This window comes from Mobula hypostoma, chromosome 6 (assembly GCF_963921235.1).
Source record: "Mobula hypostoma chromosome 6, sMobHyp1.1, whole genome shotgun sequence".
In the NCBI taxonomy this organism is placed as follows: domain Eukaryota; kingdom Metazoa; phylum Chordata; class Chondrichthyes; order Myliobatiformes; family Myliobatidae; genus Mobula; species Mobula hypostoma.
This window is the reverse complement of record NC_086102.1, coordinates 42,923,537-42,937,440: the sequence shown is the minus strand read 5'-3', so window position 1 is coordinate 42,937,440 and position 13,904 is coordinate 42,923,537. Positions and strand designations below refer to the sequence as shown.

The 13,904-nt window shown below is 40.6% G+C and overlaps 1 protein-coding gene across 5 annotated transcripts in view; it reads right to left on the bottom strand.

Moving 5' to 3' along the window:
* LOC134347984 (uncharacterized) overlaps positions 1-13,904 on the bottom strand; it is a 48,813-nt gene that overhangs the window by 24,782 nt on the left and 10,127 nt on the right. For all 5 annotated transcript variants that reach the window (XM_063050697.1, XM_063050692.1, XM_063050693.1 and 2 more), the window contains exons 4-7: positions 12,657-12,728; positions 10,506-10,571; positions 6,067-6,333; positions 2,131-2,234 (exon numbers count right to left, since the gene is read on the bottom strand). In XM_063050697.1, the coding sequence (XP_062906767.1) occupies positions 2,131-2,234; positions 6,067-6,333; positions 10,506-10,571; positions 12,657-12,728 (509 nt within the window). The remainder of the gene's footprint in view (positions 1-2,130; positions 2,235-6,066; positions 6,334-10,505; positions 10,572-12,656; positions 12,729-13,904) is intronic.

The following is a 13,904-nucleotide window of genomic DNA, read 5'->3' as shown; positions in this document are numbered from 1 at the left end:
AGAGTTGGGGTATAACTGTGGAATGTCAATGAGGTTCTAATTGAGTAGGACAAGCAGTCCGGAGATCAAGTCTGTCTGTCTGTATCTTGTTCTACGGCGGTTGGCATCCAGCTTACTGGTGGAGATCAAGTGTGGGTTGTATGGAGGCAGATTGTTAGTGGTGGATGCTGGTAGTTGTTATAAAGTAATGGTGGGAGGGGAGATTCGACAGGCGAAGCTAACTATATATGTTCATCTTGCTAAGAAACCCTTGCACAGACTTTTTAAAATTAAATTTCTCTACCTTTCTCTTGTGGACGGAGAACTAAAAACCACCTTACCATTTTTTAGTGATGATAAAGAACATTATCAGTCCTCTTTAACAATGTGCGTAGGAGAACAATAGACATCCGGCAGATGGAGTTCAACCCGGAGAAGTGTGAGCTGGTTCACTTTGGAAGGACAAACTCCAAGGCAGACTACAAAGTTAATGGTAGGATATTTGGTAGTGTGGAGGAGCAGAGGGATCTGGGGGTACATGTCCACAGGTCCCTGAAAGTTCCCTCACAGGTGGATAGGGTAGTTAAGAAAGCTTATGGGGTGTTAGCCTTCATAAGACGAGGGATAGAGTTTAAGAGTCGCAAGGTAACGATGCAGCTCTATAAAACTTTGGTTAGGCCACACTTGGAGTACTGTGTCCAGTTCTGGTCACCTCACTATAGGAAGGATGTGGAAGCATTGGGAAGGGTACAGTGGAGATTTAACAGGATGCTGGCTGGTTTAGAGAGTATGGATTATGATCAGAGATTAAGGGAGCTAGGGCTTTACTCTTTGGAGAGAAGGAGGATGAGAGGAGACATGACAGAGGTGTACAAGATATTAAGAGAAATAGATAGAGCGGATAGCCAGCACCTCTTCCCCAGGGCACCACTGCTCAATACAAGAGGACACGGCTTTAAGGTAAGGGGTGGGAAGTTCAAGGGGGATATTAGAGGAAGGTTTTTTACTCGGAGGGTGGTTGGTGCTTGGAATGCACTGCCTGAGTCAGTGGTGAAGGCAGATACACTAGTGAAGTTTAAGAGACTACTAGACAGGTATATGGAGGAATTTAAGGTGGGGGGTTATATGGGAGGCAGGGTTTGAGGGTCGGCACAACATTGTGGGACGAAGGGCCTGTACTGTGCTGTGCTATTCTATGTTCTATGTTCTATAATTACAAGGTTTACGGAACAGCATTTTGGGTTTCCCTATCCAACAGCATTGTACTGTGTCAGTTCCACAGCAATTCTACTGAATTCTTGCAATTGCCAGAATATAACCTTGCCAGCTCTCAAGAAGACATACCTCAACATACTTCAAAGTGCAGTAATCCATTTTTATTGAATGAATAAGTGCTGCATTTGGAATCGTTCTGGGGTTAGGATAGACTTGGTGTCTAGCTGGGGAAGAACAGTATCTACAATAGCTATTTATTTTTTATTTTTGTATATATAAGAGCTATAGAGATAGCCCAGGTCTACAGTATTTTAAGAAATAATGTTACACTTGTGTAGTTCATGCATGCACCACAGTGAAGCCTGTAATGAACAGAGAGTATTCATGCCTGCTCAGACCTGTTCCTGAGAGCTGAAGGGAAAGTTTTCTCTCACAGATTACAGAGCCCGTCTGAACTTCCTAGTGCAGTATCTTGATATAAACAGAGGTGTGGCAGCATTACAGCAGCAATCTGCAATAACCCTCTCATATTTTGTTTTAGAGGGGAGGGAAGGGAAATTTAAAGAATTTCTAGGCCAGAAAATCTCTATGATCCTTTCCCGATTTCTCTCTCTCCTTCAAACAGAGTATGAGGGTCAATAGTTCTTCAACAACTTGTAAGCAGATCAACATTTTAAGGGGTGGTTTACATGGCTGGTTTTCCTCTTTGCACCAGATTTCACCGGATTTCACCACTGTAAGGCTGCACTAGCCAAGGTTCAAAATCCCTCTTCCTAGACTTTGACTCAAGTCCTTGCATGTTATAATTGCACAGCAGATAGACATAATTCCACCTCTCCTGTAAAACAATTTTTTTCCCTTTTCCTTCCTCCAGTTTTTAAGAAAGCACGCAAAAGGAAGTTGAAGGGTTGAGGAATTTCAGTAAATAGTACTTACATTGTTGCAGCTTTTGGCAAAAGTCCCAACCAGAATGACACGATAAGCAGCCTTATGGTCTCTAGAGAGTGAAGAAATGCACCTGATCCAGTAGTCCAAATAATCTAAAGTTAAAAATATTGTGCATTTGAATTAATAGAAACATATATTAATATAATGAAGAACGACACAGGGAAGAACAAGAAAAGTAAAAGAGGCGAGAGTAGTAATCGGACCACTAGAAAATGACACTGGAGAAGTAGTTATGGGGATAAGGAAATGGTGTCCAAACTGAGTAACTATTTTGCATTAGTCTTAACTATGGAAGGTACTAACTGTATGCTGGAAGTGCAAGAGTGTCAGGGGCAGAAGTGAGTGCAGTTGCTATTACTAGGGAGAAGGTGCTTGGGAAGCTGAAAAGTCTGAAGGTAGATAAGCCATCTGAACCAGATGGACTACACCCTAGCATTCTGAAAGAGGTGACTGAAGAGATCGTGGAGGCATTAGTAATGATCTTTCAAAAATCAATAGATTCTGGCATGGTTCCAGTACCGGAAAATTGCAAATGTCACTCCACTCTTCAAGAAGGGAAGGGGGCAGAAAAAAGGAAATTATAGGCCAGTTAGTCAGAGCTCAGGGTTGAGAAGATGTTGGAGTTGATTGTTAAGGATGAGGTAGGTCTCAGGGTACTTGGAGGCACATGATAAAATAGTCAGCATGGTTTCCTCAAGGGAAGATCTTGCCTGACAAATCCGGTGGAATTCTTTGAGGAAATAACGAACAGAATAGCCAAAGGAGAATTGGTGGATTATGTGTACTTAAATATTCAGAAGGCCTTTGACAAGGTGCTTAACAAGCTATGAGCCCACGGTATTACAGGAAAGATACTAGCATGGATAGAGCATTGACTGATTAGCAGGAGGCAAAAAGTGGGAATAAAGGGAGCATTTTCTCGTTAGCTGCTGGTGACTAGTGGTGTTCTGCAGGGGTTGGAGTAGGGACTGCTTCTTTTCACATTATACGTCAATGATTTGGATGATGTAATTGATGGCTTTGTAGCCAAGTTTGCAGACAATACAAAGGTAGGTGGAGGGGCAGGGAGTGTTGAGGAAGCAGGGAGGCTGCAGAAGGACTTGGCCAGATTAGAGAATGGGCAAAGAAGTGGCAGATGCAATAAAGTGTCAAGAAATGCATGCTCATATACTTCAACAAAAGGAATAAAGGACTATTTTCTAAATGGGGAGAAAACTCGGAAATCAGAGGTGCAAACCGACGTGGGAGTCTTCCTGCAGGATTCCCTAAAAGTTAACGAAGGTTGAGTGGGTGACGAGGAAGGCAAATGAGAATTTAGCATTCATTTTGAGAGGGACTAGAATATACTGTAAAAGCAAGGATATAATTCTGAGGCTTTATAAGGCAATGGTGAGGCCTCACTTGGAGTATTGTGAGCAGTTTTGGACCCTTTATTTAAGAAAGAATGTGCTGACATTGGAGAGGGTTCAAAGGAGGTTCACAAAAATGATTCTGGGAATGAAAAGGTTATTGTATGAAGAGCGTTTGATGGGCCTGTACGTGCTGGAATTTAGAAAAGTGAAGGGGGATCTCACTGAAACCGATTGAATGCTGAAAGGCCTAGATATACTGGATGTGAAGAGGATGTTTTCTGTAGCAGAGGAGTCTAGGACCAGAGGGCACAGCCTCAGAATAGAGGGGCATCCATTTAGCATGGAGATGAGGAAGAATTTCTTAACGGGGGTGGTGAATCTATAGAATTCATTGCCACAAGCAGCTGTGGAGGCCAGGTCACTGGGTGTATTTAAGGCAGAGGTTGATAAGCTCTTGATTAGTCAGTGTTCAAAGGTTATGGGGAGAAGGCAGGAGAACGGAGTTGGGAGGGAAAATGGATCAGCCACGATAAAATGGCAGTGCGGAGTCTATGGGCTGAATGGCTTAATTCTGCTCCAATGTCTTAAATGGTCTTATATCTTAATGCCACAGAAACTAGAGTTGTCAGAGAGTCATATAGTATGCAAACAGGCCCTTCGGCCTATGCTCGCCAAGATGCCCCATCCAAGCTAGTCCCATTTTCCAGCATTTGGCCCATAAACTCTAAACCATTCCAATCCATGTACCTGTCCAAATGTCTATTAAAAAGTGTAATTTTAGCTGCCTCACGCACATCATCTGGCAAGTGATTCCACATAGATATAATCTTTTATGTAAAATAATTGCCTCTCAAATCTTTAATTTTCTTCCCCAGAGTTGGAGTACTAACAGCTAGAGCACATGGGTTTAAGGTGAAAAGGAATTTATATGCTTCTACCAGGTCACCTCAAGGCCTCCGATGTTCTAAGAAATAAAGTACTAGCATGTCCAACTTTTCCCCATAACTCAATCCCTCAAGTCCTGACAGCATCCTTATAAATCTTTTCTGCACTCTCTTCAGTTGAATAACATTTTTCCTATAGCAAGGTGACAAAACTGAGAAGAAAGTTCAAAGTCCAAAGTAAATTTATGTTCAAAGTAGATATAGTATTTATCACCATATATATCCCTGAGGTTCATATTCAGTAAATCCAAGAACGATAATGGAATCAATGAAAGACAGCACATAACAGGATGGACAAAAAAATTGCAAAAACAAACTGTGAAAATACAGTAAATAAATCAATAAGCAATAAATATTGAGAACGTGCGAGTCCTTGAAGGTGAGTTGATAGGTTGTGGGAACAGTGATGAGGAAAGTGAAGCTGCCCCTCTGGTTCAAGAGCATGATGGCTGAGGGATAATAACTGCTCCTGAACCTGGTGGAGTGAGTCCTAAGGCTCCAGTGCCCTCTTCCCGATGGCAGCAGTGAGAAGAGAGCATGAGCAGGGTGACGGGGCTCCCTGATGATGGATGCCACTTTCCTGTGGCAACACTCCAAGTCAATGAGCTCAGTATTGGGAAGGGTCTTACCCGCGATGGACTGGGCCATATAAACTACATTTGTACCATTTTGCTATTCAAGGGCACTGATGTTTCCAGGCTGTGATACAACCTGTCAATATACTCTCCACCACTCATCTATAGAAGTTTGACCAAGTTTTAGATGTCATGCTGAATCTTCACAAACTTCTAAAGAAGTAAAGGCGCTGCCATGCTTCCTTTGTAGTTACACTTACATGCTGGGCCTAGGCCTGAAATGATAACACCAAGGAATTTAAAGTTGATGACCCTCTCCACCTCTGATCCCCCAAAGAGGTCTGGCTTACGGACCTTCGGTTTTCTTCTCCTGAAGTCAATAATCAGCCCCTTGGTCTGGCTGACGTTGAGTGAGAAATTGTTGTTGTGGTACCATTCAGCCAGATTTTCAGCCTGTCTCCTATACGCTGATTCATCATCGTATAGGGGACAGTGGTGTCATCGGCAAGTTAAATATGGCTTTGGAACTGTGCTTAGCCACACGGCCATAAGCAAAGACGTTGAGATGTCTCATCATTGAATATCCAAAGTAGGGCCGGTATTTACTTAGTGGGAATTTCCTCACAATCTCCACAGGGTAACTTTGTTGGAAGAAATGCTGTTTTTCAGGTATACCCTGATTCTCATTATAATCTGCAGTATAAAATGGCGAGTCCAAGGTAACCTCTGACAATAGTAACTATACATTAGAACATCTTTAACAGTCAAAGTAACCAATTTACATGATGTGCACCGCCCACCATAGCCTCATCCAATGCTATCAATCACATAGCCCCAAACACAGCCAAAATTCAAAGTTTGATATTTAAAATGAAGTAACAACTTATCCAAAGGGCTGTGAATTTTGGTATTGTTCATTAATTTTGATGGCATTTCAATAAAACTTACTATGTAACTAGTTGAAAACATAATTACTTCTGGTTTAAATTTAGTTTATAGCAACACAAGGCAGCAACTGGACAGATTTATGGAAAGTATGTCTCTTTAACTTGCCTTTCACAGTGTATCCACAGGTGTCCATTACTTTTTGTCCTCGAAGTGGCCTTTCCTTTGCTGGTAATTTGTCATTCAATTCCAGGTTTAAGTTAACAACCAACAGGTAGACAGCATTCTGAGGTAAAAAAGGCATGTGCATCTGTTGGTATTCAACATGACCTCCAAAGTCATAGTATCTAAATACTGAAAACCCATCAGAGCATTCACTGTTTTTTTGCAGCTTCATCAGTATTTCATTGGTAAAATGTTCATCCATTACAGGATCTGTCACAGAGAAAAGAAAAAGTGTGTGAAATTATTCCATGCACACATCACTTCCTGCTCTGCAATTCCTATTCAGTTACTACCCCTCAGCCATCAGGTTCTTGAACAAAAGAGGATAATAACACTTAGATTATGAGGACACACAGTCCTCTTTTATTGTCATTTAGTAATGCATGCATTAAGAAATGATACAATGTTTTTCCAGAATGATATCACAGAAACACATGACAAACCAAGACTGAAAAACTGACAAAAACCACATAATTATAACATATAGTTACAACAGTGCAAAGCAATACCGTAATTTGATAAGAACAGACCATAGGCACGGTAAAGTCTCAAAGTCTCTCGAAAGTCCCATCATCTCACGCAGACGGTAAACCTCCAGCGCCGCAAACCTGCCGATGCAGCATCCCGGAAGCATCCGACTGCAGTCCGACTCCGAGTCCGTCCAAAAGCTCCGAGCCTCCGACCAGCTCCCCGACACCGATGCACTGAGCACCATCTCTGACGAGCAATTTGACCCGGGCCCCGGCAACAGGCAACAGGCAAGGCCAAGGATTCGGGGCCTTCCCCTCCAGAGATTCTCGATCGCACAGTAGCAGCAGCAGCAGCAAAGCAGACATTTCAGAAGTTTCTCCAGATGTTCCTCCGTGCTTCTTCACGTCTGTCTCTATCAAATCAGGATTGTGCACGACATCCTACTTCACAGATATGATTATCATTCGGAAAGGCCACGCGCGCTGCGTCGTGTCGCCATCTTCTCCTCCCTCCATTCTATTGTTCTATTTCTAGTATTCCCATAACCAATGATTTCACTTTAATGACCCTTTATCATGTTATTTCATGCTCTCATTATTTATTGCTATTTATTTATTTTTGCATAGTTTGTTGTTCATTGATCCTGGTTACAGTTACTGTTCTATAGATTTGCTAAGTATGCCCGCAAGGGAAAAAAAAATCTCAGGGTTGTATGTGGTGACGTGTATATACTCTGATAATAAACTTTACTTCGAACTTTGAATGAGAAACAAAATTATGCAGAAGCTGGAAATCTAAAACTAAAATAAATCTGCAGGATAGCATCCAAATCAGACAGCATCAGAAGGTTTAGAGTATATGGCAGGTTGCTATTAAACATAATAGCATATGATTGTAATAGCAGAAGAACGGGATTTATTTTGGTTTTTGAATAAGAAACACATTTCGTTTCTTGATATTGTTGAAACTCCTTTGAATATGGGCTTGGTCACTGCCATTTGATTATTTTAGGGAAGTAATTGTAAAATTAAAAACAGATGCAAGCAGATTTCTAATTGAAGGAAAGGGGGTCTGTCAACAACAAAAAAAATTGAAGATTAATAGAATTTCTGGCTAGATTCCTAATGGTGCATAGATTTGAGTGCAGTATCTGATCTTAAATAAAACATTGAAAAAAATGGAAGGTGCTCAAGCCCTTCAGAACAAACTTCTAAAGTTAATGAGGCAAACTGGCTCACTGCTCGCTATGTTCTCCTTATGATCTCTGACTTCTTTGAAGTTCAGCAGCAAGGCCCAAATCTCCACAGTCAGATGGAGTGGATGTACCTCTCACCAAGCTCTTCAACTTTGTGCCAGGGACAATTGGCAATATGTAGAGGGGCCCCACTCGTTTAAAGTCATTGACTTAGATTGAAAACTTACATGCAAGTGGGTGATTTAATTTTCTCCAGTTTAGCTCAGCTTCTTGTTTTTAAAATAAATTTTAGAAGTTTAAGTTTAAAATGTATATGTTGTAATTATTATATGTATTTGATCTCTCTTAAAAATATCTTTGGTGATGTGCTTCATGATAATCCAGAAATGGGACCTCAGTATCTATTGAACTGGTCATCTCTTCCTGACCATTCCATCTAAGGGATGCTGCAGCAGTGAAGGCTCGAGATCAATTGGAACTGCCAAGCCAGAGTTATCAAGAGGAACCACAGAAAAGGTTCAGTTTGTTTCTAGGTATGGGGAGGGGTTGGGGATCTGTGGACTGCATGTTTCAGTTTTCATCGGCTTAATATCTGTTCTACCTTTAAATTGCTGAGTGTGTAGCTGTCTTCTAGCTCAAACTGTAATGAAACTTCCTCTTTTGGGCTTCCTCAATGGGAGAAACTATCTGAATTGTTTGCATTTATTGAGGTCTCCACCCTGCAGACATCCGCAGGCAGTGCTGTAAGTATTGTGCTATTCAGTAGCCGAATGATACACTTCTTAGCCATTGTACCCACTTTCAGTTACCCATACTGGTAATGAAAGGAATGGTCTGTGAGAGGGCAGACTGAATGATTCCAGTCGTGGCAGTGTCATTGACTGAACAAAGACAGCGAAGGCACGGGAATGACGGAAGACGTATCTTGGGTAATGTACAGTAAGTTGAAGGGTGAAACTTAAAATTACGCAAGAAGGAAGTAACCTATTCAAATGCACGAGTACCCACAGTTGTTGAAGTTTCGGTGGTTCAGATGGCTGTAATGTGCCAGTTGAGAGATGTGGTGTACCAACACTAGCCTTTATTACAGGTTAAAGACAGTGGGAAGATGTGGGATTGGGATGGAGAATTAATGTTGTCAACTTTTCCTTTCTCTCATCCAACCAACAGCTCAGACACAAATTGCCTAGTCATCATATTGTTGCACAGAATTTCCCACTGTAGACCACAGCCTGCTGTTACATCAGATGTAACATACGTTGGAACATCCAGGGTTTGGTAAAGTTAAATCTTTGGATTTTCTTTGCTCCATCTTTAACCATTTTAATCCAATTTAATATCATTCCATTCTTTCTGCATCTTCTTGGGATTTTTTCCCTCTAACACTTAAAATTTCTGCCCAGTTTCATGAATGGCTTTAGTTAGGGTCAGCCCCTCAGGAGATTGATGGACTTCCTTCAGCTTGGGGAAGAGTATCTCAGTGTCCTGGCTGTCTACTCCTTCACTGAGTGCGTGGACAGGATATACAAAAAAGTAAAGTCAACACCCTCGGAGGAAGATGGTACCACTGTCACCATCGATGAATTGAGAGGAGTATGGGTTGAAGAGATGCCTTACTCTTCTGCTTGAATTGCTTCAAAAGTGCCCGTGGAGAAGATTGTTGCTCTCAACTATTGGGGCTCTCAGAGATCTCTGCAACATCAGGATGGGAGCACTACAAAAGTAACTGATGACCTTTACAACACAACAGCACTGTAATGAAGGCTTGCCATGTTAGAAGAGCAGTATCAAGTTAGGATCATAGTTTTATATGGGTGCTAGCTCCCAAAAGCCCAGGGAACTTGCTGAGAGAGGAAGGACTTCACACTCTTAATATTCTCAGCTAATGTACGACTATAACTAGAGTATATTCCTCTTCATCATTTGAAACACAAGAAGTTGTCATCATGGATTCCTGATCCTTTCAGGGACATTGCTTCTTGGGTTAGAACAAAGTGTACCCAGTTTTGCCAAGGTTATTGATTCCTAACATTGCCAGGCATGAGTCACCAGTGCACAGAAGTTTGAGCTTCCTGTCCAACTTCCTCCAGAATGGCTTTGTAGACCAAAACAGACTTCTGCATCTATAAACATGGGATTCTACAGATATTACTGTTATACACACACACACACACACACACACACACACACACACACACACACACACACCACTGAGGAGTTCAGGCAGCATCTATGGAAAGGAATAAAGAGTTGCTGTTTTGGGCCAAGATCCTTTATAAGGAGTTATCCTTTCCTTCTCGCCATATCCTACTGTCAGTGTTTCACAGTTCAATGGTGTGTGGTGAAGTGATTGGAGACAAAAGTGAGACGGAACAAGCCCTCCCACCTGTTTGCCCTTAATCTATTGCTGAAATATTTTAAAGGCAATAGAGTCATTCAGCAACTTGCACCCATTTTACATCAGAATTTTCACAAAGGAGCCTGCAGTTGAACATAGTGAGAGACTCCACATCCACCCTTCTCTGCAGAACAGTAGAGGAGATATCACTTATTGTCAAATATAATAAAAATGAGCAACAGTGGTGCAATTAATTTTACAATATTGGCAAAAATTGAACAAAGCCTTCTGAAGTCGGTTGCAACCATTTCAGCTTTAAGATGGATAACTGGCTTTTGAGATTTAGACAGCCATAGGCAAATCTTTTACAATCTGTACCTTCAGTCTTGTCTTTCGGTTCTTCATTTAAGTGAGTGGTGCTATTCGCTTGATCTTCAGGTGTTCCTAGAAGTTAAGAAATGGTTTGTGACACAGGTATCTTACAAGAACTTGCTGTCTGATTATTGTGCAGATTTCATTGTGCAATTTGAATAAAGAGAACTACATCCATTTTAAAATTGGATTTGGTCTGAAAAAACATTAAGATCTAAGTGTAACCTTCAGATAAAATATTATTCCTGAACAGGAAGATAGATTGTTAGTGTTGCTGATTGTCTGCGCATGTACACCTCTATCAGACCAAGCTGGCAAGGAACGCTGCATTCAATTTAGGAGTAAAATGCAATGATTAACTCAGCTCTGGGTTGCCACTTCTAGTTTTTTTTACCCATCAAGCTGAACGGTTTGAGTTGTGAAATAAACATTTCTCCAAAACCAGAGGATAGGATGGCCTGAGGTTAAAGCAGCAGATCCTTTCAATTTCTTCACATACATTATAGTGTTGGCAGAGCCAAATGTTATCCATCACTCATTGCCTTTGCTAACCCACTTCAATGGCCAAAGACAGCAGCCTTTACAAAAACTGATTGGTGAGCCAGATGCATTTTTTAAAAATAATGTGTTCTGTAATCACCGTTACTAAATTAGCATTTTTGTTTTAAGTCTTTAAAATGCCTTCTGTTACTTGAAAATCCTTTTTCCAGATGTCCTTGTAGGATTCAGATTCACAATCTCATTAACCATCATACTAATGTAACATTTTCTAACAACTAGTTAATATTTGCAGCATCATATAAATGTCCCAATTCCTTGATAGGAAATTTTGGTAAATAAGTTCTGAGTAATTAATCCAATATATATATGATAGGACTGCAATCCAAGTTCAATACTCACCTTCAGTTCCATCTTGGAGTTTGCACATTCTCCCTGCCACTGGGTTTCCACTAGTTGATCCAGATCCCTCCCTCATCCCAACAACATTCCAGCTTAACTGGCTGTTGGAAATGTCCTAAATCAATCAATGAATTGATGGGCAGGAAAGAGAGAGAGAGTGAAAGTTGCAAGAATACAGAGAAATAAGGAGGAAACTAGGATAGATAGGATTACTGCCCGAAAGCTAAAATTGAGTTGATGGGCCTAATGACTCCTGCTGTAGTGTTTGGTTAACCAATGGAAAAATGTTCACTGTGGGAATCATTGGGAGTCTCTGGGTCCAGAAGCACATGGATCCATCGCCCAACAAACACCAAACACTGCACTGTCATCTTTGTAGAATCCAAGCAATAACATCTTGGTACACCTCTAATATCGTGGTAGACTTACAGATCAACCTTCTGCAAAGTTTTTAGACAAAACAATTGAATTATATTTTTACAAATCAACTAATATAGCAACTTTTTAAAATGTTCTTTTAAAACATAAGAATGTATCAAATTTATATCTATCCTCAAAAAATTAACAGGAATTAAATCCTGTTTTATTGTTCCCTGGATTAATTGTATAGGAATCAACTGAAGATAACGGGTGCCTTTCACAATTTAAGTTTGGTCCTAATGATCAACTGAGCGACAGTGGGGAGAACAAAAGGAAGTGGAAGCTCTGAAGAGTTATAACAGCATAAAATGGGCCCTACCGCCTAATTCGCCCATGCCAACTCGAGTGCCCTCTCAGATACTTCCATTGCCCTGCTTTTGGCTCACATCCCCTAAAACTTTCCTGTCCATACACTTAACAAGTGCCTTTTAAATGTGGTAATTGATACCACTTCCTCTGCCAGTTCGATTCATATACTCTCTGAGCGTAAACCTTATCCCTCAGATCCCCTCTAAATCTTTCTTCACTGACCTTAAACCCATGACCTCTGGATTTAGACTCTTCTACTCTGGGGGGAAAAAAAAGACTGTGACAATCCACCTGATCTGTGTTCTTCATACCATTACCCCTCAGCCTCCTTCATTCCAGAGAAAACCGTCTCAGCCTATCCAATCTCTCCCTGTAACTCAAGCCCTCCAATCCCAGCATCATGCTTGTGAATCATGAGGAGAACTGGATTTCGGGATATATAACAATTATATCCATCTGGGATTAATCAATTCTAAACATTATTTTAAGAAATCTCTTCCTATTTAAAAAAAAATCACTATCACTTACCGTCTAGAGGTTGTTTGTCGGTATTTAAAACACAAGTTGCAATTGCAGTTGTTAAATCATCACTTGGATTATCTATTGACAAGAGAAGAAGGTAGTAAATTCTGAATATGTTTAATTATGTTTAGAAGATCATACTTTTAGAACTCAGTTTGTGTCAAACTTTTGTGTTCAAGACATCCCAAAGTTCAAGCACTCAGTGCGTAAGCGGAAGAGAAGGAAATGGAATACAATGTGAAGTAGATCAAGATTACTTGAAAGTGGTCATTTTCAAATCAGGAAAACTGTATGAAATCGGAAATGCACAGCAGGTCAATCAGCAACTATAAAGAAAAAGATGAAAATTCTTTCATATGCCTACACCAAAATATAAACATTTATCTTTAAAACTGGCTGACCGTGTTCTTCAGTTTTTTTACAACACCCCCCACCCCCACTTCAAGTTTGAAGACCAATTGCAGAGTGTGAGAAGAAATATATATCAGTTTGCCATTACGTAGTTTTTTAAAAATAATAAATAATAAGTTCTGGTCCACAAAGCTATGCATGTAGGAAGTAATTTGCAAACTTGAACAACAACAGAGGTTTGATTAACATAGAAATTAAGGCTTGTTCAGAATCTTTGTTATTGTTTACATTTTTCTTCTCAGGGTCTGCTTCAAACCATTGTGTTATCATGTCTCAGCTTTGTCAAGTATAATACAAAAGCTTGGTGGATTAAGTCATTTTCCACCATGTTAACAGAGGTACTGATGTCACAGGGAAAGACATTGTCCATTGCTCATGTCAGTATAAGTAAGAGAGGTGCAGTCAATGGATCCGTTGTGATCCCATGCAATGAATATCGAGAAGGAACAAGACCAATTTCTACCCGCTAACTAAATGCTTTACATAAGAGGGAGGTAGCTTTGCTAATATCAGTCCCTTCATAAAGTCCAGTGTGATCTTTAAAGATGGCTACATTCAACTGAAAGGAACTGTTCAGATTATTTTCCCTGATCTTGTAACACTGTGCAGGTGGGTGCTGTATTTGCGTAAGGGCTGTGAATGGCCCAATAAGCAAGGCTCTGATTGTCTGGACTTCTCATAAGAAGTTGAAATACATCTATCTGTGGCCCACAGCTGTGCTCTCGAGTTTCTGGATTAGTCACTACACACTGTATTATGCAATATACTCCTCCAGGCAGACCGCAATAGATTTTCTGTGGAGGAGGAAGGGGTGGAAATTCAAATTTACCACTATCTCCCACT